The sequence below is a fragment of the Moschus berezovskii genome, chromosome 15, assembly GCF_049115385.1.
Source record: "Moschus berezovskii isolate FMDL1 chromosome 15, NW_MosBer_1.0, whole genome shotgun sequence".
Lineage (NCBI taxonomy): Eukaryota > Metazoa > Chordata > Mammalia > Artiodactyla > Moschidae > Moschus > Moschus berezovskii.
Window position 1 is genome coordinate 56,071,476 of NC_142474.1, and position 27,109 is coordinate 56,098,584.

The window sequence follows — 27,109 nt, forward strand, 5'->3', positions numbered from 1 at the left end:
CATGATTCTGGCAGGATTCCCAGAAGGAATCAACTTTTCCAGGGCTAGGAACCGGGATCTCAGGGATTCACGGTCCCTCTGACCATAGGGCCAGGAAATTACGCCTTAAGGAGGAGAGTTGTCAAGAACTGAGAGGGTCCTTCTGGGTTTCCAGTGATGGGGGATCCACAGCTAGCATCCTTACCTTATCTGAAGTATAAATAGAGATGGAATGGCAGGATGAGAGGTTTTCTCTAATGGCTGATATCCTCTATCCAGCCCCCACTGCCTGCCATGGTGGGGCTGGTGGCGGGTGGCCATAGGGTCTTGCGTGGGACAGTCTGTGGTATATCAAAGAGTTGATGTGAGTTTAGTTTGGGGGGGTACAAAATTAACCAAGGAGTTGTTTTCTCTAAATACCACGAAGTCATTAATATATCGTCCTTTTCTCCTTAACTGCCTGTACCCCTATGCTCTTCCTACCAATGCTTCCATCTCCATTGTCTTGTTTGGAAGGTCCTAGAATAGATCGCTGTCACACCCTCCGTCCTTGTCAAGAAACGCAACCCATAATTTCATGGCCCCACTTTAGGTCCTCACTACCTCTCACTTGGACTAAGCATCTGATTATTCTTCTGTTGTATCCAGTGTTTCTCCTCCAGTTCATCCTACCATTATCATCTCCAGATCAATCTCCTGATACTCTATTTTTTAATTCATAAAAAATAATTTTACACTAGTTTTAGATTCACAGCACAACTGAGCAAAAAGTATAAAGATTTCCCATATACCCCTGTCCCCACACACTCACAGCACCCCACACTACAGATATCCTCAGTAAGAGTAGTACATTTGCTACAATTGATGAACCTACCCTGGCACATTGTTACCCCTAAAAGTCAATATTTTACATTAAGGTTCACTCTTGGTGTTGTCTGGACAAAGATATAATGATGTGTATCCACCATTGCTGTATCACACAAGATAGTTTCACTGCCCTAAAAATCCTCTGTTCTCCATCTGTTCATACATCTCTCTCCCCTAATGGCTGGAAACTAATAATCTTTTTATTGACTCCATAGTTTTGCCTTTTCCAGAATGCCATATAGTTGGAATCATAAATATACAGCTTGGCTTCTTTCACTTAGCAATGTGAATTTAGGCGTGTGTGCTCAGTCATGTCCAATTCTTTGGGACCCCATTGACTGTAGCCTTCCAGGCTCCACGAGATTCCCCAGGCAAGAATACTGGAGTGGGTAGCCATTTCCTCTTCCAGGGAGATCTTCCCAACCCAGAGATCAAACCTACATCTCCTACATTTCCTGCATTGGCAGGTGAATTCTTTACCAATGCACCACCTGGGAAGCCCATATGAATTTAAGTTTCTTCCATTTCTTTTCACGGCTTGATAGCTCATTTTTTCAGTACTAAATATTATTCCATTGTCTGGATATACTACAGTCTGTTTATTCATTAACCTACTGAAAGAGAACTTAATTTCAAATTTTGGCAATTATGAATAAGCTTCTATAAACATCCATGTGCATGTTCCTATACGGCTGTAAGTTTCAGTTCATTTGAGTAAATGCCAAGGAGCTTGATTGCTGGATTATATGATAAGAGCATATTTCGTTTTGCAAGAAACAGCCAAATTGCCTTCCAAACTGTTTGTGCCATTTTGCATTCCCACTGAATGAGAGCTCTTGTTATTTTACATTCTCGCCATTTGGTATTATCAGTGTTTTGGATTTTGACCATTTTAATAAGTATGTAGTGGTATTTCATTGTTGTATTAATTTGCATTGCCTCAATAGTATATGATTTTGAGCACCTTTTCAATACCTTTGCTCTTTTGCCAAATATCACTTGACTGTATTTATATAGGTTTATTTCTGGGCTATTTATTCAGTTATATGGGTCTAATCTATTCTTGTACCAATAGCATACTCTTTTAATTAGTGTAATTTCTAGTAAGTCAAATTTAGATAGTGTCAGCTCTTCGACTTGGTTTTTTTCACCAATATTGAGTCAACTAATCTGTATCTTTTGCCTCGCCATATGCATTTCAGAATCAGTTTGTTGATATCCATAAAATTACTTGCTGGGATTTTGATTGAGATTGTATTAAACACATAGATCAAGTTGGGAAGAACTAGCATTCTTATAATATTGAGGCTCCCTGTCCATGAACATAGACTATTTCTCCATTTATTTTGTTCTTCTCTGGTATCTCTCATGACAGTTTTCTCATTTTATTCATATATATCTTGTACATATTTTGTTAGAATTATACTTAAACATTTTGTTTTGGGGAGTGTTAATGTAAATGGGAGGACTTCCCTGGTGGCTCACATAATAAAGAACCTGCCTGCAATGAAAGAGACCTGGGTTCAATCCCTGGGTCAGGAAGATTCCCTGGAGAAGGGAATGGCAACTCACTCCAGTATCCTTGCCTGGTGAATTCCGTGGACAGAGGAGCCTGGCAGGCTACAGTCCATGGGGTCACAAAGAGTCGGACACAACTGAGCAACCAACACACAGACAATGTAAATGGTAATATATTTTTCATTTTTAATTCCACTTGTTCATTGCTAATACGTGGGAAAGCCATTGACTTTTGTATGTTAACTTTGTAACCTTCCTATAATCACTTATTAGTTCCAAGTGTATTTTTGTCAATCCCTTCAGATTTTCTACATGGATAATCATGTCATTTGTGAACAAAGATAGTTTTATTTCCTCTTTCCAAATCTATATAACGTCTGTTTCTTTTTCCTGTCTTACTGTATCATTTAGGACTTTATTGAGTATGATGTTGAAAGCAATGCTGAGAAGGATATCCTTGCCATGTTCCTGATCTTAGAGGGAAAACTTTAGCTGTGGGTTTTTGAGGATATTCTTATTCAAGTTGGAGAAGTTTACCTCTGATCCCTAGTTTACTGAGAGGTTTGTTTGTTTGTTTATCATGAATGGGTGTTGAATTTTGTCTAATTCCTTCTCTGCATATGTTGATATGATCATGTGATTTTTTTTCTCTAGCTTTCTGTTATGATGAAATACATTAGTTAATTTTTGAATGTTTAAACAGCCTGGGATAAATAAATCCAACTTGGGCATAGTATATAATTCTTTTTATATTTGTTGTTATTCTATTTGCTAATATTTTGTTGAGGATTTTTATATCTATGTTCACAAGAGATATCAGTCTATAGTTTCCTTTTCTAATAATATCCTTGTCTGGTTTTGACATTAGAGCAATGCTAGCTTCATAGAATGAGTTAGGAAGTCTTCTCTCTGTTTCTGTTTTCTGGAAAAGACTATTGAGAATTGGTGTTTCTTCTGTAAACGTTCAGTAGAATTCATCAGTGAATCCCACCTATCCTCTGACTTCTCTCAAGATTTTTTTCTTTATCACACATACAAGATTTTTTTCTTTATGTTCATAGCAACATTATTTACAATAGCCAGCCATCTCAGAAACAACCTAAATGTCCAATGACAGATGGCTTGATAAAGAAAATATATATATGCATGTATTACAATAGTAATATTCAATATAATATGGAATATTCAGTTCCGTTCCATTCAGTCGCTCAGTCGTGTCTGACTCTTTGCGATCCCATGAATCACAGCATGCCAGGCCTCCCTGTCCATCACCAACTCCCGGAGTTCACTCAAATTCATGTCCATCGAGTCAGTGATGCCATCCAGCCATCTCATTCTCTGTCGTCCCCTTCTCCTCCTGCCCCCAATCCTTCCCAGCATCAGACTCTTTTCCAGTGAGTCAACTTGTTGCATGAGGTGGCCAAAGTATTGGAGTTTCAGCTTTAGCATCAGTCCTTCCAATGAACACCCAGGATTGATCTCCTTTTGAATGGACTGGTTGGATCTCCTTGCAGTCCAAGGGACTCTCAAGAGTCTTCTCCAGCACCACAGTTCAAAAGCACCAATTCTTCGGCGATCAGCTTTCTTCACAGTCCAACTCTCACATCCATACATGACCACGGGAAAAACCATAGCCTTGACTAACGGACCTTGGTTGGCAAAGTAATGTTATTACTCAGCCATAAAAAGAATGAAATAGTGCCATTTGTAGCAACATGGATGAACCTAGAGACCATCAAGCTAAGTGATGCAAACCAGGAAGAGAAAGACAAATAGCAGATGATACCACTTACTATTGTAGAATCTAAACTGTGACACAAATGAACATATCTACAAAACAGAAGCAGACTTACAGACAAAGAGGATCTATTTGTGGTTGCCAAGGAGGCAGGGCATGGGGGAGGGATGGACTGGGAGTTTGGGATTAGTAGATGCAAACTGTTATACATAGAATGGATAGACAACAAGGTCCTACTGTATAGCCCACGGCACTGTATTCAGTATCTTATAATCAACTGTAACGGAAAAATATGAAAAACACTTTTTTAAGAAAAGATTTTTTTCCTTTGTCTTTGATCTTCTGAAGTTTGACAATAATATTCCTAAGTGTAGTTTGTTTTTGTGGGGTTTTTTGGTGTGTGGTTTTGTGGTGGGGGCTGATTTTAGGGTTTTGTAGGTAGGGGGATTTATCTGGTTTGATAGTCTCTGAGCTTTCTAGATCTATGTTTTGTGCCTGACACTAAATTTGGAGAAATTCTCGGTCATTATTTCTTCAAACATTGCTTCTGTCTTTTCTTTTTTTCTCTTTCTTCTATTCCCATTATGCATATGTTACATGTTTTGTAGCTGTCCCACAGTTCTCGCATATTCCATTCTGGTTTTATTTTCAGTCTTTTTTTCTCTTTGCTTTTCAATTTTAGGAGTTTCTGTTGTCATATCCTCAAGCTCAGAGATTCCTTCCTCAGCCGTGTCCAGTCGACTGATGGAATCATCAAAGGCATGCTTCATTCGTCTTACAGTGTTTTTGATCTCTAGTTTCTTTTTTATTCTTTCTTAGAATTCCCATCTCTCTGTTTATGTTATTCATCTGTTCCTTTATATAATTAACCTTTCCATTAATGCCCTTAGGATAAAAATCATTGCTTCTATTGTTGCTGTATGTTTGTTTGTTTGCTATCTGGTCTGATTTAGTTCCAAGAATCCTTACATGTCCGACTCTGGCTCTGATGCTTGGTCGACTGAACTGTATCTTTAAACTGTTTCTTACCTTTGAGGATACCTTGTAATTTCAAGGTGGACATGATGTACTGTGTAAAAGGAACTGTGGTGAATGGACTTTTAGCAATGAGGCAGTGAGGTGAGCATTGGGGCATTTGATAGTCCCATGTAAGGTCTCACTATTTTAGAAGCCTATGTCCTTAGGCTGTGAATTTCACAGCACTTCTCAGGGATTCCTCCACTTTAGGTGAGACAGAGTGGATGGAGGGGGCTGGAGTTGGCATTTCCCTTCCTGCAAGTAGGTTATGCTCTGATTCAACCTCAACTGTTTAGGCTCTGGTAAAATATTTTCTCCTGAAGGCAGCCTTGTTCAGAAGCACAGAATTCTCTGTTGTATCTCTACATATACATCCCTAAAGAATAGTGAGAATGAGCTTCAATGTCACATGGGGAGAATGGAATTGTAGCATGTATATTATCATAAGTGACCAGTCCAGGTTCGACGCATAAATTTTCCTCTGTTCATTTCTTTGCATTTGTGCTTTTTCAATAAAAATACTTTTAACTGAAAAAAAAAAAAAGAAGAAGCAACCCACATGAACAACATTTATTTTCTGTATTAACACTACAGCATACTGGAAAATACAAGTAAAATAAAGGTATATGTTGATACAGAAAAAAAAAATAAATAAATAAAGTCTCAATCACAGCTTTGCAAGTGTTTAATCTTGATGAGCTTTGTCTTCCTCATCAAAGTGTAGTTAATACTACCCAGGTTATAGGATCACGGTGAAGGTTTAAAAGAGGTCATTTAGAGCAAGAGCCCAGAGCCATGCCTGATGCAGAGGAGGCACTGGGTGAGTAAATTGTCTTCTTCCCTTTGCCTTCTCCTAGAAAAGGCATTGGTCAGTTGGTTGGTTGGTTTTTAAATAAATTTCATTTATTTGTTTGTAAATTGTGGCTTCACTGGGTCTTTGTTGTGGCTCACGGGCTTTCTCGAGTTACAGCACGCAGAGGCTTCTCGAGTTGTAGTACATGGGTTCTTTAGTTGCCCTGTGGCGTGTGGGATCTTAGTTCTTCAAACAGGGGTCAAACCCACATCCCCTGTATTTGAAGGTGGATTCTTAACCACTGGACCACCAGGGAAGTCCCAAGGCATCAGTTTTAAGTCCCTAACTGTAAAAGGTCATATCCCAGATCTTTGCCTCTAAAGCTCTCACTCCCATCACCAAACCTCCCCCTTTGAATGATCAGGGGTTTGGGTTCTGTGGAAGGACAGTATTTGCTCCCTGCCTCAATCACATCAACCTGTGGCCATTTTTCCTGACTCCTTCCAAAATGGCAGCAGGTACCTCGTCCTGAACTCACACAGCAGCGGACAGGGATGGAGCCCTGGGCACAGGCTATGCTTGGCTTCTGCTCTCCATCTGGGATTCCCCTGGTGGGGCCTTTTAGCAAAGGGACCTGAGTCTGCAGCTCCCAGTAGAGAGCCGGGGAGAGTGTTCGACATCCCACATGGCTTGGGAGGATAAAACCCCATGTATGAATGAGGGGATGTGATATCTACAGTCCAGTATACCCTCTCTGCATTCCTAGGGACTACAGGCTTTCTCACGTGCGTCTAATTGTCTAGAAAGAATATTTGCAGCCGAGTCCCATTAGCCTTGAGTTTCCGCCATAGCTCATTAGAATGTCATCTAACTATCTCAACAGCAGCTGTTTCCATATTGACACATCCTTTCCAGGATTACAAAGATCCACTGGGGGATTTTGTGGGAATGCAAGCCTTCTGCAAGATGAGATAAAAGGGACACATCAGGTGTAGTGTTTCATAATTAGTTGTCACCGCTCTGAGGCTTCTGTAGCTGCTGCAATGATGCTAGGCTCACAAAAGGAAGTAATACATGTGTATATACGTGAGCATATACATGCAAACACAACCCAACACTGAGGTAAAGAGTTCAAAAGGTGGGATCAAGACTTCCCTGGCAGCCCAGTGGTTAAGACTCCACACTTTCACTGCAGGGGGTGTGGGTTCAGTCCCTGGTGGGAAAACTGAGATCCCACATGCCATGCAGCATAGCCAAAAAAAAAAAAAAAAAGGTGAGATCACTCAAAAGCATGAATGACCCTTCAGGACTGGCTCCAGAACTGATGGCTGTGCCTTTGCTGATGTATTTGTCTTTTTCCTTTTGTTTGTCTATCCTCATCTTGTTTCAAAAGATGTATGGTGCTTCTTTCCAAGGTGTAGCTTAAAAGCTAGGCATTCTAAGCTATTTCAATAGCAGACTGAACAGCCATTTTCAGCAGCCATTTCAATAGCAGATTCATGGATGGAGAGCCTGGTAACAGACACTGAAAGAAAAGACACCTGAGGAAATGGAGCAGGTCTCCTGAAACATTGGATTAAATAACCCCGGTATCTGGACCCAAATCTGTCCATTCAGAAAGAGGTCTGGCGATCCGGCTCTCCTTCCACAGACAGCATCTACTGTCAGCGTTCCACGCACACCTTCTCAAGGCCATGACTGCCCTTCTAATTACCACTCACACCCCCAGGCCTTTTCTGGCTCAAATTATCTTGAACATTGCTCCCTCTCTTGACAGTTTCTCATTTTTATCAAAATTATACGTGTGCATGGCAATTTTCATAGCATTTTAAAGTTGAAGGGTACTGGAAGATTTATAAACACAAACAGCAGGCTCCATTTCCACTTCTCTTCATCTCTGAGTCCCTCTCCCCAGGGGCGCCCATGGACATTTTCTTTCAACTGTTGCTTCTTGTAGTTAATGCCAGATTTCTTGATCATCTGTTTATACTGTGATTTCTTAATCACTCAGTTTTTGGCATTTTATGCTGCCACCCTGAGAGATGAGGCTTAAAATTTACTTCAGTTGTTTCTCCACATCCATACAGGCTCACACATCTCCTTTCCTATTTTCTCAAAGTATCTATATCACAGTTTAAACCAAAATTCACTTTTATTATGACTATCAAGGTATTGTTTACAGCTGACAACTATTGTATAGTATCATTACATAGCCTGGATTTTCCAACTTTATGTTTTTCCAGGAATTAATAGCTGCCTTATTTAATTATTCTCTCACTTAATATTCTATTATGCCCATCAAGTATTTTCCTCTAAGATCTTCAATAGAGCTGAGTCTGTCCTCTCAATTTGGCAAATTCATTATTTGCCACTCAACCTATTCTTTTTTTTTTTTTGAGGCATCCTTCCTAGATCCCTCCATCCTCCTACACCAGTTGAACTAGCTCTCTAAGTCTCCTAAATGATTGTCTTCTTGAGGCTCCCTTTTCTTCCCCATTATTCTGGGAATCCCTTTGCACCTGTCCTGTGATTCATTCTCCTTTTCTTGGAACTCAGGTTCTCCTCTTTGTAGGTTTAACTTTCTTTTCCTGGAGATCGTCTTCCACTAAGCTCCTGAGAAAAAGTGCATAAGAAGTAAATTTTTGTGTTCTTGAATGTCTTCCCTCACACTTGACTAATAACTTGTTGAGTGGTTATGTGTCTGCTGTTGAAATCCATACCTACATTTCCAAGCTTGACTTCCCTCTTTAGTTTCAGGTCAAAATGTTCATGCGCCAAAAATTCCGTACATTCAGAGCTATGTTTATCATCTCTCCAGATCTCCCCCATCTCCTGTGCACTTATCTGAACTTATAGGACCCTTCTTCCTCTAGCCCCTCAGTAGAGAGGAACACTGTTCCTCCTTCCAGCATTTGTAACTTGCCAACACCATGTATTCAACCTTTCACCACCATTCCAGTTCTGGAGTTAATCATCACTCATGTGGACAATTGTGTTGACATTGTAGCTGCTCTCCGTGTCCCTACACACCTTGACTCTCCATTCCACCCTTCATCCTTTATCCCTCAAGTTAAAGATATTCAGGATATATCATTCCTTTCAAAAATAACTTTTAATTTCTCTTTCTTGCAAATCGAATAAGATCTAAAAGATATTCTTCTATAGCATTGAAGTCAGAACATGGTCTCACCTTGTTCTCACACGTGTGATTCACCGCCTCATTCAAGTTTCACAACAGTCTATTATCTGTGTTCATGCTAGAGGGGTTTAGAATTCAAATAGAATGGGATATGCAAGCAGACAGTAATAGAATCCCCTACTCATCCTCATTTAAATCTAAGGATTTGCCCACTGAAAGTATTTTTCCCATTTTGGCCATGATTTGATATTGAGAAAACATTTGGCATTTTGCACACTCAAGATAAGCTACATTCCTGAAATGTGTCACCCAACTTCCTAATAGATTCAAATGTTTTCTTTCCTCTTCTAGGGCAAACACAGACAAAGTGGCTTATTACAGAGACCCCTGGGTAAATGGGCACTTACCCTTGGGAATGACACACTCCTGGGCACAGGAAAGAAAGAAAGCTGATGGCCCAAGAGAAAACCATCCCTTTTTGCAGCACCAAAGATATCACTTAAACCAAGATGAACCTTTCTCCTATTGAAGAAAATTGCATGTTAAACTTATCCTTCTGGGAGAAGGAAGCATGGAAATTAGCAGCAGATTTAAGAGTGGGTCATTTACCACCCAATGCTTAACTGAAATTTGACAGCTAAAAAATAAATCAAAAGTCAACCTCCATTGACTGTTTGGAAGTATACTACATATATATTCAGCTAACCCTGGGTGGTCAATAACACAGATAAGGACATTATTTATCTGTCCATTCTAGGTGCAATTACACAGTTTAACCAGTACAAACAGCACTTCATAAATATAGTAAATCAATGCTAGTTATCAAAATCCATCCACAACCGATAGCACATGAAAAAGGGCTTTGCAAAATGGCCTTGAAAGCCAATCTACATGACCAGAGCCACACAGGTCAGCTTATTGACTTCTTAATCATACAGGCATCCTGGCAACCTTATTGATTCCTCAGGACCTGGCCGTGACGTCACTCCTAACAGCACATGCACTAAGCCATTATTGCCATGCAGAAGAGCCGTCATCCCAGGCTGCAGCCATTGATTGCCTGACTTAGCCTCATGCTGAGAAGGGCAAGTGAAGCTCTGATGAGGAGGCAGGGGGCAAATCATACCCAGGTTCCATGTGAAGAACTTTCCTGTGGAGGAATAAGATCCATCAGCTGCTTGCAATCCAGGAGCTCTGCCTGTTCCCTCTTTCCCTGGGTGACTACTGGAAATAATCCTTCCAGCATGCTGATGAGTCCTTTATTTGATGTCCATGAAGCCAGGGTTACTAAGACAGAATATGGACTAATCTTCCACATAAGCCATTACTATCTTCCACTTGACATTCTCTTCCCCTTGACCACTATCATAAAGATTGAATGAGATTCTGGGATGCTTGGTTAGTAAGCAAGGTTTCCATCAGCAAAATGCTACGTTTTCTTCCCTGTCCTGGAAGACTGAGATCTTTTCTTTTGTGATGGGATGTGTGTCTTTGAATTGACGGAGATAGAGGGTCTTACTCTGGACGAATTAATTCTCTACGCAAATGAAACATCCTCAAGAGGGAGTTCTCAAAATCTCTTTATCCCACCAAAAAAAGTGGGTCTTAGCAGGATGACCTTTAGGGAATTCAGATGGATGAAACGTGGCCATCATAGGAGGATATTGTATGAAGGGGGAGAGAAGTAGATGGTGAGGAAGGTGAGCCCAGGAAGGCTGTTGTGGTGACAGGAGCAACAGGAAAACAGAGAGAGAGAGTGTGTGTGTGTGTGTGCGCGCACGTGTGTGTGTGTGTGTGCGCACGCGCGTTTGATTTACAAAAGCCTTTCACAAACATGATTTCATTTTCTCCTGATGGGTTGGTGTTCAGTAACCTTCCAGGTTCCAGGTCAGGTATAAGGTCAGCGTTCTTTCACTTCCCCAGAGACCCGCATCAAGGACAGGAACTGAGTTTTAGGGACAAAAGAAAACTCTTCCAATAAGCAAAAGGTTTCTTGTATCCTCAATTCTAGGCACATCTAGGAGAGTGTAACAGTTCATGAACTGTGAGGCCACTTACAGGGGACCCCGGACAGGTGACTCTACTTCTCCCTACCTTAGTTTCTTCATCCAGGGAAAACAAGAGTACCTATTTGATAAGGAGTTGTGAGAATTAAGGGAATGAGTGTATTTTTTAAAAAAAAAACCTTTACAAGAGTTCCTGAAATAGACAACTTTGGTTTAGACAAGGGTAAGGTTAGTATGAAGCTTGGTATGAAATACAAGTTGAGCACAGACAATGTCACTGTCACCTCAGAAGCAAATAGTGGATTCATCTTCGTCCACCAAACCTTTCCCAGCAAGGATGAGCGGGAATCAAACTGAAGGATTTGGGTTATACTTCTTCTCTTTGCCTGGATAGTCATGGAAAAAAATCTGTTCCATGAAACCCAGGACAGAGCCCAACTAAATAAAAGAAGCTTGAAACAGAAAGAGAGGAAAAGGGGCAGGGGGAAGAAGGGAAGGAAAAATTCATCTGCTTACTCAAGCTAGCTACCATCCTACCTACCGCTTCTTCCAAATGCCATAGGAGGAGGGAAGGTCTGTCAAAATTTGGGTAATGACTGCTATGCCTAGCACCAGGGCAAATCTTAGTTCCAACCAAGAGAAACCAAAACTCCTGCACGGGGACCTGTAGATAATCCCACAGGCTCTGGGCACATGAGGTTCAGGGACACCAGTGTTGCTCCACATCTTGGATATATTCTTTGGGACATTGGGTTTCATGTTTGGCCTAAATTCCAGCCACTTTTCAAACAGAAAATTACGACTGTCGGCAGTATTTCTGTTTGCATAGCCTCAGTCACAGCTTACTCTAATATGACGTGACATGAATCACCCAAGTTAGCTGAGTTAGGAGCTGGTGGAAAAGGTGCTGGAATGTTGAAGAAAGACAGGGCTTCCCTCCCTCCTGCTGGAGGAATTTTCCAAATTGGTTAGGAATGTGTTGTCTTCTTGTGTTTGGGTCCATCTCAGCTGATCGATTCTCTCGTCCATTTTATGTGACAGTCGTTAAAAACTCTACACTTCAAGAGTCAGAGCCCGATAATGCTGGACATGGGGAAGCTAGGAGAGGTCAAGTCAAGACAGTCTCTCTCTGGGTCAGACGGGGGTTTAAACCCAGTCTTGTCCTTGCAGGACTCCTGTGCGTTCCTGGAAGTCCCTGCCCACCTCCCCACCCCCACCTGACCCACTGCTAGGGATTTCTCACTGCAGTTCCCAGGCACAAGCGATACCTCTTAACATTCTCGAACCCAATACCAGTGTGTAGGGAAGGCAGACGGGAGGTGGTTGTCACATCAATGATTCTCTAACACCAGCCAGGTCCAAATCTACTTGGAGACAGCATCATTTCCCACGGGTTGAGGGCTCAGTCCTACAAGCCTGCCCCACCCCCAGTTTCAGACACTAATTGCAAGTCCAGGTTGTCACAACCAGATGGCTATAATTCAGACCTTCTTTGGGAGTTTGGTTCATTTGCTAGAGCAGCTTACAGAACTCAGAAACATTTTAGTTACTGGATGACCAATTGATTATTAAAGGATACAACTCAGGAACAGTCAGATGGAAGAGAAGCATGGGACAAACTATGAGCGCATGTATCTCCCGATCTCCAACCGGAAGCTCTCCAAACCCCAGACTATTGGGATTTTATGGAGGCTTCATTACATAGTCAGGATTAATTACATCATCAGCCCTTGGTGATTGATTCAACCTTCAGCCCCTCCCCTCTCCCCAGAAGTCAGGGAGTAAGGCTGAAATTTCCAGCCTCCAGTCACAGGCTGGGTTCCTCAGCTGACCAGCCCCATTCTTAGGTGTCCTAGGGACTTTCCAAACTTCACCTTATGAACATAACAAAACTACCTCTATCACTCTCACCGGTTAGAAAATTCCAAGAGTGTTAAGAGTTTTGCACCAGGAAAGGAGACTAAGACCAAATGTATATACTTTTTATTTTTTAATAATTGTATTTATTTATGGCTGTGCTGGGTCTTCACTACTGCATGGGCTTTTCTCTAGTTGCGGTGAGAGGGGGCTACTCTAGCGCAGCGTGCAAGCTTCTCATTGAGGTGGCTTCTCTTGTGGAACAGGGGCTCGAGGGCGCGCAGGCTTCCGAAGCTACAGCTCCCGGGCTCTAGAGCGCAGACTCAGCTGTGGTACTTGTTGCTTCATGGCACGTGGGATCCTCCCTGATCAGGGATTGAACCCGTGTCTCCTGTGTTGGCAGGCAGATTCTTTACCACTGAGCCCTCAAAGGGAAGCCCTCAAAGGCATATTTTTTTTTTATTATAGATCACAATATCTAACTCTCCCAGGTGGTCACAAAAAATCCCTCTCTTCGCCCCCAGCCTCCATCTGCCTTCCTTCACACAACACGCTGAGCACCTGGGATGAGCCCAGACTGTGCGATGGGAGTGACCTCCTTCCTTTTGCTTCCAGCAGCTGCTCCAGGCGATCCCCTTCCCCGCGGGCACCTCACAGCCAGTCCCTTCCCCAGGTCTGAGGTGAGGGACAAGTGGTGCCCCCTTCTCTCTCACCCTCCTGCCCGGACAGCCCGAAGGGAAGGTCAGCTGAGGGCTTCAGAACCTCCCTCGCAAACCCTTGTGGGGGGTTGGAAGAAGGTGGCTCCTGCTCCCTTGAAACCACAGATAAAACTTAGCAAGAGCCCTTTCACAGCCTACTCAACTGACAAGAAATAATGGCTTGAGACGGACGTTGGGAGAAGCTTCTCAACGGTCCACTTTCTGCTGTCCTGTTTCCCCAATATAAGTCATAGTCCACGTTTCACCAGGGAAAGGATGCAAGTGGCCAAAAAGGCAGGGCTGACATTTCTCAGATGGACTCTGTCCTTCTTTCTGGAAGTGCACTTCAGCTCACCTTTCTGACACTTCTCAGCTCACCACCTTCGGCCCTGACCCCAGGCTCACAGTGACCTCAGGCTGCCCTCTGACCCCTCCCCTCCCCCACAGCATGCCCTCAGTCACCTCCCTCAGACACCTCTCTGTCCTATAACCCCTTCTCTTTGTGTTCTGCCAAATGAACAAAACCATGCTGTGCGAATGAACTGACTGAGTGCCAGCAAGTTACATTCGGTGGTGAGACCGGCATCCACATGCACCTGCCGAGGGCCGAAAAGGACTGGCCTCACAAATGGCAACTGCAGGCCCCGGGCCAGCAGGGGACAAGCACTTGGTTCCAGCGTGTCAGGCTCACTCTGCGCAGGAGGGTACAAAGATCAGTCTCCATTCTGTGCCCAGTGTTCTCCCAGGAATCACTTGTGGCACCCTCCCACAGCTGCCACGCAGGTGCCCTCATGGCCAGTGGCCTGATGTGGAAGTCAGCATCGCACACACACCACCCCAGGTGACCTTCCCTCCTGCCTCCCCACTAGCTGTGCTGTTAGGAAATGCTTTCCCCCCGACAGGCCATCATTCCCTGACCCCGCCTCTCTCCCCTTGTGCTATCCCTGACCATGAACTCCCATTTGATTGGATACATCTTACTTCTTTGGTTTGTCAAGACCATTGATTTTCTTGAAACATCGCTTGATTGATTTCTATGCATTTTCATTCCAGAGATTGAATGTGCATAGTTCTCACTGACATGGAAAGGAAATATTCAAAATGAATAACTAAAAAGTTCCACCAGCCTACAGTGGGTGCTGTGTTCCCAGAGGCATCAGAAGCAGCAGCTTCAGGGACTCTAGAATGGAGGTCTGTCATCTCCACACCATCTCCCAGCAGGGCTCACTGATACCCTGATGGGGCAGGATCCTCCCGGTCTGTCCCCTGCCCATTAGGCTGCTGCTCCCTGGAGGCACAGGGAACCCTATCGTCCACCACCCTGGCAAAACATGTTCTAAGTAATACAGCCGCTTGATGGTATCAGCAGGGGATTGGTTCCTGGACCAATCCCAGTTTCTGTGAATGCCACATTCATAAGTTCCACCAACTGCGGGTCAAAACCTGTCTCCAGGTTGGTTGAATCAACTGATGGGGGTGGGGGTAGCCAGCTGTACCCCAACTCCAAGGGACATCAAAGCAGTGGTGCCAGAGACACTAGCACTGCTCCATCTAACACCATTTCCTGTATTAACATTCTCTCTTTTTCAAAGACAGTGGTCTTCCCGTTCCTCTGCTGGGCACTGTGGATACATCCCTTTTTTAGATTTCCAAAGTGCTATAATCGGATAAAGTCCTCTGCGGTAGGTGAGAGTACAAGGGACCAAGTCAGGCCTTGAAATCAGCCCAATTGACTTTGGTTTTCATCTTACCTCTGACAGTTCTAGCTGTGCTACCTTAGTCAACTTATTAACCCTCTCTGGGCCCTAATTTCATCAATTGTAAAACATGGATGTATGCTCAGTCATGTCTGACTCTTTGCAACCTCATAGACTATAGCCTGCCAGGCTCCTCTATCCATGGGACTTCCCAGGCAAGAATACTAGAATGGGTAGCCATTTCCTTCTCCAGGGGATCTTCCCAACCTACCCAGGGGTCAAATCCAAGTCCCTTGCGTCTCTTGCATCAGCAGGTAGATTCTTTACCACTGAGATAATGAAACTTAATTCTGCCATGGAGGCAAGTCATTGGTAACCTTCTAGCATGTTGCCTGGCAATGGCCGAGCATTCACTAAATATCGGTTACCCTCACCTCTCTAAAGTGGTCATATCTGCTAAGGTATGGGTTATACCACTCCCAAGAAACATATTTGTATTGTAACAGTGTAACAGTAGTCTTCTGAAAATAAGTACATTAGATTCAATAATTAATTAAAACATGTAAATCTCAAACACCTAGAGTAGGACCGTCAGAAAGATAAATTTGAACAAGTTGAACTTTAAGAGGCTTCAAACCTCCTACTCTGTGGGGACTGGGGAGGATTCTCTATTAGTTGGGAGGAGGCGCCAGTGCTGATATGAGAAATGATCCTGCCCCACACCCTACCCCTAGGGGAGGGGGATAGAATGTGTGGGGCTCAAATGTGTGGGAGTCTGGCCAAGGGTTATTTTTTTGTTTGTTTCCATTAACATTCTCTTCTATATGTATTTTAACTTTAATCAAAGGCATATGTTTTTGTTTTATTTGCACTTAGTTCATCAAAGTATCTCTTACGATCTGAACTATGCCACAAAGACTTGAGCTCTGCATCGAAACCTTCATTAATACCCCTGGGAAACAGGAAGTTGCATTTAGTTAAATATAAATAAATCCAGCTCCCAGGGGCTTTGCCCTGGCCTAGGTCAGGAAGAGACGGTGACTTCTCTGTTTTTCTGATCCATGGCCCCCCTCTCAAGCTGCACTTGCAAACTGAAATCCCAGGGCTCTGGCCAGATCAGGGTTTTGAAAATGTGCCTCTCCTTTGTTCAAAACCATTGTGGAAGCAACAAGGAAAGAGAGACTTGATTTGGCCAGGTTACTGGGTAGCATTCCAGATGCATTTCCACCAGGCAGTGCAGAAAGGAAATGAGAAAGAGGAAGACGAGTTAGCCTAAACCACCTAGCCAGACTCTGTGCAGGTCATGCTGGAGAACTTTCCATCTCCCCCCACCCCGCCTACCCCCGCCCCTTCCCTCTCACCCTCTCACTAACTCTCCAACTGCACATATGGAACCCATTACGAACAAAGCCCGATTGTTGTATATTTGGAATTTCCCACATCGACTTGATGCTTTCTTTAACTGCCTCTTAATGTGTGTCTGAGTTGGGTGACCAGACCCACGTCTCCATTCCCCCACCCTCACCCCCAGGAGCACCCCCCTTCTAAGAGTCTTTTTCCAGATTCATTTTCAAGCAGTGTAAAATTCCACTTTTTTCCCCTCTGCACCCCACCCCCACTTTCCATCAGATTCTTAGAATAAACAGAACTTACTTTTCCATCGTTTTCAATAAACGGGTCTGTAGAGAATAAATAAAAGCTGGTTCCCAAAACATAAGAGTGATATTAGGCAAACACCCAAAAGCACGGGATTTTTACAAAGGAAATGGCATCCCTTTCATAAAACCCCACAACAGAGGGAGCAGCGGAGGCAAAAATAAGTTAAAAAGAAAAAACTGAAAATACCTCCAATCCTAAAAGCCCCTTAGTTGTTTTTCCTGTTGAGTAATTTTTCTCTGCTATAGAAATAAGCAGGTTTAGGGAGGAGATGAGGGCAGCCTCACAAGTGAACAATATGTCAGAAACAAAATATTACAGGACACTTAAATTTTTAGAGCATATGTACCTTTGGTCTGAGAAGCTTGTCTGATGTAGAATTACACCATCTGATTAGAGAAGAATATACAAATGTGATGGGTGAGTCTGAGCGTAGACAGTCCTTTTCGGAGCCTTGTAAAATCAAACATAATTTCTTCATGTTTATTGGCACACATAAAAATCAATGCTCTGTAACACAAACATTTAAATGAGAAGATGCCAAATGGGAGTCTGTCTGGTGTATTTGATTTGATTCATCTGAACCATGTGATACAAACATTTTCTCCTTTCTTCCCTCAGACTTCCTCTTTGTGGATGCCATTCACATATATAATTAACTGTATGCCTGCATTTGTTTTCTATCTGTTGGAAAGCAGGAAGAAAAAACATGCACGTCTGACACTCAGGGTCATTCGTATAATTTATGACTACAAAGAGGGACTCCCCCTCAAGTCCCCACTGTGTTATGTCACTGCCCTTCAAATATTTTCCCTGTGTCCAGAAGAGAGTGAAATCAGAATGCAGAATTGCACATTAATCTCTGCACCAGATGGTGATATTCCAAATAGTCCTTTTAAGGTGAGCATGTGACCTACTGTACGGCCGAGGGGCTTTGGAGTCACGTGACACAGTGAATAATACGTCTGATAGGGTTTCCATTAGACAACTGACCTGGTTACCGTCTGGAGTCGCGGGAAGCAAAGTTGACATCTCAGGATCACTCCCCTCAGAGGCGTCACTCACTGGCCCACTCCTGGGACGTGCAGTCTCACCGAGGGACTGGCAGGCAGGGGCAGACAGGAGGGAGTGGGGCTGAGCTGCCGGAGGCGCGCTGAAGTTGCAGAACTTGGGCTCTTTTTTTTTTTTCTTCCCCATCCCCCACCTCCAGACACACCACATCTTGACTCATACGGTCGAAAGAAAAAAAAAAAAAAACCTCTTTCAGTTTTTTGGTATTTGGGAAACCTCCAGGAGACCATAACTTAGTTTTGAGGACGCCTCCATCTCTCCCTTCGCTGGGAACAGATACACACACACTCACTCACACTCACACAGACACACTCACCCACGGCTCTACACCATGGTGGTTCAAGCTGCAGTGGCTCCAAATAGATCCCAGAGACTCCTACTGAAAATTCCATATGGATCTCTGAGAAGACGCAGTGTGGAGAGGGTAAGCAACGTGGCGGGCTGTTTGCTTTTCACCGGAGCAATTGCTCCAAAGAAAAGGAGAGGCTTCTTTTCATTGTACATAGCATCCCTTCTGGAAGTCATGTTTTCCTAAAAAAAATTCAAATTCCTGGGACTGGAGAAATCTATAGTATATGCAATTTTATTCTTAGCAGATAATGATAAGAAATTTGAAGCAAATTCTGGTCGGCTGTGCATGGAGGTGGGAGCTGTTAGAGATGAAAGATAAAAGATTGGGGTAGGGATTGCCCTCTGGAAAGAGGATGGAAGATGCGGGTGCTTGCTGAGAAGAGCTTTGGGCTGTAAAACCTGTTTTCCTCTCTGGTGAAACAGATCCATTAGTGCAGCGGGGCTGCAAATTCCCTGTCCTTTTCTGGGTGACAGTGTCTTCAAAGGAGGTGATAAAGACCGAAGGAGCTGTGATGTTTTGAGGATTTAAATGATGCACTTGGTTGATTACAATCCCCTCTGTTGTTCTGTTGTTGTTTCAAATACCTTGCTATCATTCGGTTTTGTTTTTTTTAACATTATGGATGGTGGCTCTGTTAGTTTTCTGAAAACATGCTTACTTTACGGTAGCGCCTGGCAGAGAAGATGCTGTAAAACAATAACAGGGATTTGTCCTTCTCTGGAGTGAGTAATACAGTTTGGGTGAATGACTGTCATTAATGCATATCTGGTCATACTTGGGATGTGGGGGGCTCATGCATGTGGGGGCAGTGCCTGTATCCACGCATGGGAGGGGTCTCAGAAACACCCCAAATCTATTTTCTTCATGGCAGGCCCCTCCGTGAGCTGTGGATGTCTACTTAGACGTTTTAGGTTAAGGTGTAATCTTAAATCAATAAAGTAAAGAGCATCACAAACTGCTCTCATGATAGATCAGCGAACCTGCAGCATCTTATAAAGGGGAGCAGCATCTAATTCAAGTGACTTTTTCTGGTTTGTGTACTGACTTCTCAGTAATTTTTAAATTTAAGGAAAACATGATTGAAGTTTTAAAAGTAGGAGGGGCAATCTAGACTTCCAGAGGGAGCTGATTTCCTGACTTTCTATGAGTTACATTTTTTTCTGCTGTTTAAGTAACAATGAAAAAACTTCACTTCCTTTTCTGACTGTGTGTAGGTCTTTCTTCTGAGACATATTTCTTGGGCTGCATATGAGGGTCATCAACTTAAATGTATTCAGTGTCTAATGTGTGCTCCCTTTTATACCAAGAGCTTTAGATTTAAGACCAAATGTTATAGCAAAATTTACAAATTAACCGTTAGGTTTACAAATGTAGCTTATCTTGAACGTGATTTTGGGTTCTGGTGAAAATGTTTTGACCTGTATGATAATTAAGTTTATGTAATATGTACTGTTCATGAAAACTCACATACAAATGTGAGTTGCCCACACTAGAGTTGTGCCATGTGACAAAACTAACAAGAGAATTATCCTGCACATATACACAAAAAGTCCTCAGTAACCTATTTAACCATAAGAATCTCCAGATGGAGGTGTAATAAATCACCAATGTTTCATAAGTCCAGATGTATGCAGGCACCGTTTCTGTTATTTGTTTAAGAAAAACTGACAATATATGAACACGGTGTCACATATGAAACCTGTCTATTGCATGTGTTGGTGTATACTGGCATTCTAGGCACAGACCTATGTCCTGCCTTTGGACACACCAGTGTCACCAGGGTCTCAGGAGTCTAATCCAAAAGCTTCTGGGCCCTTAAGAGTAGCATGTCCATCATCGGAGCATCAAATGTCCTATTAATCTCCATGGCCAGCTGTGAAGTGGAGGGGTCCGAGATCCCATCACTCACAAGAAGAGCCCCTTTATGTTTCTATGAGGCTCCACACTCACCCTCCACCATGGGGGAGGGGGAGACTAACTGGAACATATGATATCATGTCGATTTCAACTGGATATTTTGTGCCATTGTTGGTTCTATGACAATTTTCAAAATCAGCATCATATATTTATATAAAAAGGGGGCAGGAGAGGCTAGAGGTGGCATCTACTTTCAGGGCAAACACTGAGAACCAGTGCTCTTTTCTTGGGACTCCCTGAATTCAAGAAGTGACAGCTTTCTTGGTTACATCAGCAGTTTACATGGTGCCAGACATCTGAGTGATTTCAATGGCCTCATGATATTTAATGGCAGTAAAACCTTGCATTTCCACAACACCTTTGCCCAGTGCACTTTGTAGGGAGGCACAGAGAATTGGGCTTACTTATTGCCCTTGCCCTGTATGAACAGGGAAACCAAGGCATGTGGAGGTTTAATCTTCCCTCCGGAGACATACAGCCAAGGACAGAGCAGAACTTCAATCAGGGACCTGATATATTACATCCCTGCCATTGAGTCCATATTTCATCACCTTTGTTCCCTGAAAGAGCTTTGACATTGCAACCTGGCCCTAACAAATGGGCTATACCCAGCTTGTCACTAGTACTTCACAGAAAAGGAAACTTACCAAAGGCAGAGATTCTGGCAACCAAAGAGAACCCATGACCTGGTACACTGACAGTCATGCGCTGTTCAGGATTAAACAGGGGCTTCTGTTTTCCAACTGCTAGAAGTTGAGGTGAAAAAACAGAAATGCACATTTCTAACTCTGCTACTTTGACAGCCATCAAATCCTGAATTACAAAAACACTCAGACTGGGAGACCAAGCCTGGTTCTTGCTCATGTTTTCACAGACTGCCATCAGCCCATCACCATGCTATGCAGAGTGGAAAAAAACATCTAAAATGCCTGTGTTTGGCAATATAGCAGAGATTAGGGATCTGGAGTTTATATAAACGAAACAGTTATAAACCATACAATAGTCATACAATCCAGATACAGTAAACTAATGGAGATGTGTATGTGCTAAGTCACTTCAGTCGTGTCTGACTCTTTGCAACCCTATGGACTGTAGCCTACCTGGCTCCTCTGTCCATGGAATTTCCCAAGCAAGAATACTGGAGTGGGTTGCCATCCCCTCCTCCAGGGGATCTTCCTGTCCCAGGGAGTGAACCCGCATCTCTCAAGTCTCCTGCATTTGCAGGCAAGTTCTTTACCACTTGCACCACCTGGGAAGCCCAAAGTGGAAGCACTAGTTACTCAATAGTGTCCAACTCTTTGCAACCCCATGAACTGTAGCCCACCAGGCTCTTCTGCCCATGGAATTCTCCAGGCAAGAATTCAGGAGTGGGTAGCCATTCCCTTCTTCCTGGTGGCTCAGATGGTAAAGAATCCATCTGTAATGTAGCAGACCTGGGTTCAATCTCTGGGTCAGGAAGATCCCCTGGAGCAGGGAATGGCTATCCACTCCAGTATTCTTGTCTAGAGAATTCTATGGAGAGAGCAGCCTGGTGGGCTACAGCTCATGGGGTCACAAAGAGTCAGACATGGCTGAGTGACATACATACACACACTAGAAACTAGAAATAAAGATGATTCAGGTGCAGAAGGAAGCACCTAGGTGGGTTAGAAAGGGTGGACCTGGAAGCCACACTGTCCCAAGAAACAAGAGCCTCACTGTCCACTAACTGTGTGACTTTGGCAGTGACTCAGGCTTTCTCAGCCTGGTTTATTCATCTGCACTATCTACCTTCAAAGATGGCTGTTAAGGATTAGAGGTGATGTATGTAAGACCCTACCGTGATACCTGGCATGTAGAAAGGAGGCAACCATTAATGATGGGCATATTTTTATTTTATTGAATTACAGTTGACTTACAGTGTTGTGTTAATTTCTGCTGTGCAACAAAGTGATTCTTTGCCATTATGGTTGATCCCAGTATTTTGAATATAGTTCCCTGTGATGTATGGCAGGGCCTTGTTGTCCATCCATTCTATATGTAATAGTTCACATCTACTAATCCCAAACTCCCAATCGATCCCTTCCCCACCCCCATCCCCTTGACAACCACAAGTCTATCCTTCTGTCTGTGAGTCTGTTTTGTAGATAAGTTCATTTGTGTCATATTTTAAATTCCACATATAAGTAATAACATATGGTATTTATCTTTCTCTTTGACTTCTTCACTTAGTAGGACCTCTGGAACCATCCATGTAGCTACAAATGGCATTGTTTCATTCTTTCATGGCTGAGTAGTATTCCATTGCATATATATATGTACACACCACATACACACACACATACACACACACATACAGTATCTTCTTTACCATTCATAAGAGTGCATATATCTCTTCAAATTAGAGTTTTCTCCAGATGTATGCCCAGGATTGGGATTATTGGATCATATAGCAACTCTATTTCAAGTTTTTTGAGAAACCTTCATACTATTTTCCATAGTGGCTATACCAATTTACATTCAATAGGCATATTTTTGAAGTTTACCTTTGAGTAGAGGAACACTTGTCTTGTATTTTTAACAACCAATAGCCTTTTATACACACTCGCTAGTCACACTTACTGTTCCCTGGAGAGGTTCTTTAAGGGTCATTCACTTGATAAAGCCGAGACAGAAGTATTTCCTGGTGGTAATTTCCCTTGGACTCTCAATTTTATGTAAACATGAAAACCAGAGTGTTTCAAATTCATTGTACACCAGTGCCAACTAAGTCAACTTATGCAAGCCTGGATGACTTCTGTAGGGCCTTTGGCTTCTACAGCTGAAAAGGTAAAACTGAACTTCATGGAAAATTCTAATAAATGTAGGAACATAATGTATAAATGAGTTAAGTAAAGAGCAAGTGTGGACCTTGAAGTGAGGGGAGGAGTTCACTTTGGTGGAGGGAGGAAAGTTTTTATTAAACATCAAATACTCTATAATATGAGGAATGGTTTCATAATGGAGATTAGCTTTGTAAGTCCAAAACCTAAGAGTGGACCAAGCTATATCTGGCCTGCGTTGCTTTAATATGTGTATTTCTTTAAAATATTTGTTTATTTATCTGCTCTGGGCCTTAGTTGTGGCAGGAAATCTTCAATGTTCGTTGTGGCATGAGGTATCTTTTAGTTGAGGCATGTGGGATCCAGTTCCCTGACCAGGGATTGAATCCAGGCCTCTTGCATTAGGAGTGCAGAGTCTTGGCCACTGGACCACCAGGGAAGTCTGTACCGTGTGCATTTATTAAGGATGCCCCTCTCCCTGCTGATTTATCCTATCAGCCAGACCCACATGTCCTAGGGTGGACTGGACATCTCTCTTCTCTTGAGTGTCTCACCCCTCACATTCAACATGTTCGAAGTGGAACTCATCATCTCACCCACAATCCTGTTCCTCTTCCTCCAACACCACCAGCCACCTGAACACCCACACAGGAACCCAGGTATCTTCCCTTTCCTTCAGTTCAGGTCAGGTCAGTCGCTCAGTCATGTCCGACTCTTTGCAACCCCATGAATCACAGCACGCCAGGCCTGCCTGTCCATCACCAATTCCCTGAGTTCACTCAAACTCATGTCCATCGAGTCGGTGATGCCATCCAGCCATCTCATTCTCTGTCATCCCCGTCTCCTCCCACCCCTAATCCCTCCCAGCATCAGACTCTTTTCCAGTGAGTCAACTCTTCGCATGAGGTGGCCAAAGCATTGGAGTTTCAGCTTTAGCATCAGTCCTTTCAATGAACACCCAGGATTGATCTCCTTTAGAATGGACTGGTTGGATCTCCTTGCAGTCCAAGGGACTCTCAAGAGTCTTCTCCAGCACCACAGTTCAAAAGCATCAATTCTTCGGCGATCAGCTTTCTTCACAGTCCAACTCTCACATCCATACATGACCACGGGAAAAACCATAGCCTTGACTAGACGGACCTTTGTTGGCAAAGTAATGTCTCTGCTTTTTAATATACTATCAAGGTTGGTCATAACTTTCCTTCCAAGGAGTAAGCGTTTTTTAATTTCCTGGCTACAATCAGCATCCGCAGTGATTTTGGAGCCCCAAAAAATAAAGTCTGACACTGTTTCCACTGTTTGCCCATCTATTTCCCATGAAGTGGTGGGACCAGATGCCATGATCTTCTTTTTCTGAATGTTGAGCTTCAAGCCAACCTTTTCACTCTCCTCTTTCACTTTCATCAAGAGGCTTTTTAGTTTTCTTCACTTTCTGCCATAAGGGTGGTGTCATCTGCATATCTGAATATACAGAAGACCTGTACAAAAAAGATCTTCACGACCAAGATAATCACGATGGTGTGATCACTGACCTAGAGCCAGACATCTTGGAATGTGAAGTCAAGTGGGCCTGAGAAAGCATCATGACGAACAAAACTAGTGGAGGTGATGGAATTCCAATTGAGCTATTTCAAATCCTTAAAGATGATGCTGTGAAAGTGTTGCACTCAATATGCCAGCAAATTTAGAAAACTCAGCAGTGGCCACAGGACTGGAAAAGGTCAGTCTTCATTCCAATCCCAAAAACAGGCAATGCCAAAGAATGCTCAAACTACCGCACAATTGCACTCATCTCACACGCTAGTAAAGTGATGCTCAAAATTCTCCAAGCCAGGCTTCAGCAATACGTGAACCATGAACTTCCAAATATTCAAGCTGGTTTTAGAAAAGGTAGAGGAACCAGAGATCAAATTGCCAACATCCGCTGGATCATGGAGAAAGCAAGAGAGTTCCAGAAAGACATCTATTTCTGCTTCATTGACTATGCCAAAGCCTTTGACTGTGTGGATCACAATAAACTGTGGAAAATCCTAAAAGAGATGGGAATACCAGACCACCTGACCTGCCTCTTGAGAAACCTGTATGCAGGTCAGGAAGCAACAGTTAGAACTGGACATGGAACAACAGACTGGTTAAAAATAGGAAAAGGAGTACGTCAAGGTTGTATATTGTCACCCTGCTTATTTAACTTCTATGCAGAGTACATCATGAGGAACGCTGGGCTGGAAGAAGCACAAGCTGGAATCAAGATTGCCGGGAGAAATATCAATAACCTCCCTTTCCTTAGGGTCCCCCAACTAATCACTCACTATATGCTGCCAGTTCTAGCTCTAGAATCTCTCTCACATCTAACTCCTCCCCATTTCTTAGTTCAGGCCCCTATCATCTTCCACTTGTGTACTTAAAATCCCTGCCTCAGGATAAGTACAAATGCCTAAAGATAATTACTAGGCCCCTCATAATCGAGACCCTCTCCAGCTTGATCTCTCCCCACCCTTTACTCTGGATATTGTACACTCCAACCATACTGAAGATATCTGTGGTTCCTCCAACTACTATGCTCTGCCTTGCCACATGGCCTTTGCATGTGCTTTTGTAGACTTGATACACACTGCCTTCTCCTTCCACCTATTCAACTCCCTATTCACACCCTTCAGCCTAAAGATAACATCCTGTGGGAAGCCTCTCCAGGTACCCTGTCCCTTCCCCAAGTATGAATAACTGTTTTTCCTTCCTTCAGGCTCTCTAAGCTCTCCATATGTCCCTTGAGTGTATGTGCTAAGTCACTTCTATCATATCAGACTCTTTGTGACCCATGGACTGTAGCCTACCAGGCTCCTCTGTCCATGGGCTTCTCCAGGCAAGAATATTGGAGAGGGTTGCCATGCCCTCCTCCAGGGGATCTTCCCAACCCAGGAATGGAATCTGTGTCTCTTGCATCTCCTGCATTAGCAGGCAGGTTCTTTTTTTCTGTCACCACTAGCGCCATTTAGGAAACCTGTGAATGTCCTTTGAAAGTGAAAGAGAAGGTCACTCAGCTGTGTCCAGCACTTTATGACCCCATGGACTATACAGTCAATGGAATTCTCCAGGCCAGAATACTGGAGTGGGTAGCCTTTCCCTTCTCCAGGGGATCTTCCCAACCCAGGAATAGAACCCAGGTCTCCCACACTGCAGGTGGATTCTTTACCAGCTGAGCCATGAGGGAAGCCCAAGAGTACTGGAGTGGTAATATGTCCTTTATAATAGCACAAATGACACTGCATTGAATCTGCCTATTGTCAGCCTGTTTCCTTCATGTTCATTCTCCACATGATGACATGCTCCTGGAGGACGGGAGGTACAACTTGGCCCCTGGTTCCTAACAGGAGGGTGATAAACATTCACTAGATGAGAGAATGAATGAAATCTGAAAGATGCCAGAAGTTTCCCTCAGGGAGGAAATTGGGGAAGAGGATCAGAATGAAGCCATAAACAAGAAGAGCCATACATCTCATGTTATATGGCCACCAGCCCCATTTTTGCTGGTGGAAAATGTATCCATGCTTATATGTTAATGCAAACTGAGGAGACAAATGCTTTTCTCCTATTCATTTTGAAATCTAAGACCAAAGCATGTGTCTTGAAGGGGAACGGGTGTATCTGAACAATTGATCAGATTCAGTATCTGTCTCTTCACAGAGTAGTAGGAATTGGATATCTTTATTGAAAAAAATAAGAAAGCATTCTCTTTTACTGCAATTATTTAAATATCCAAATAAAAGAGGGGGTTTTTTGTGGTTTTTTTTTTTTTTTTTTTGTCCTGGAAAGTCTGAAATGGTGTGGTATTTTTGGAGCAGTATCTTTAACACAGTATAAATTAAACCTTTTTGCACCCACATTATTCATTACTTGACATGTTATTCCAGGTTGACGTGTGGCCCGTCTATTATTTTGCAAACCATTACATTATCACAGCTGCTAAGCTGCATAACTTAGGCATTCAGAGTGCAACAGAGTCTCT

General features: G+C 43.1%; 1 protein-coding gene across 3 annotated transcripts in view; it reads left to right on the top strand.

The window, feature by feature from the left end:
- Positions 1-27,109, top strand: part of FRMD4A (FERM domain containing 4A) — a 520,746-nt gene that overhangs the window by 128,317 nt on the left and 365,320 nt on the right. Inside the window, exon 1 of one of the 3 annotated variants that reach the window (XM_088844071.1) lies at positions 17,958-18,460. The exons of 1 other annotated variant lie outside the window; for it this stretch is intronic. In XM_088844071.1, coding sequence (XP_088700197.1) covers positions 18,368-18,460 — 93 coding nt within the window. In that variant the 5' untranslated portion in view covers positions 17,958-18,367. Of the gene's footprint in view, positions 1-17,957; positions 18,461-27,109 lie in introns of those variants that run through there. One more of the 3 variants, XM_055428684.2, reaches the window with a different exon arrangement.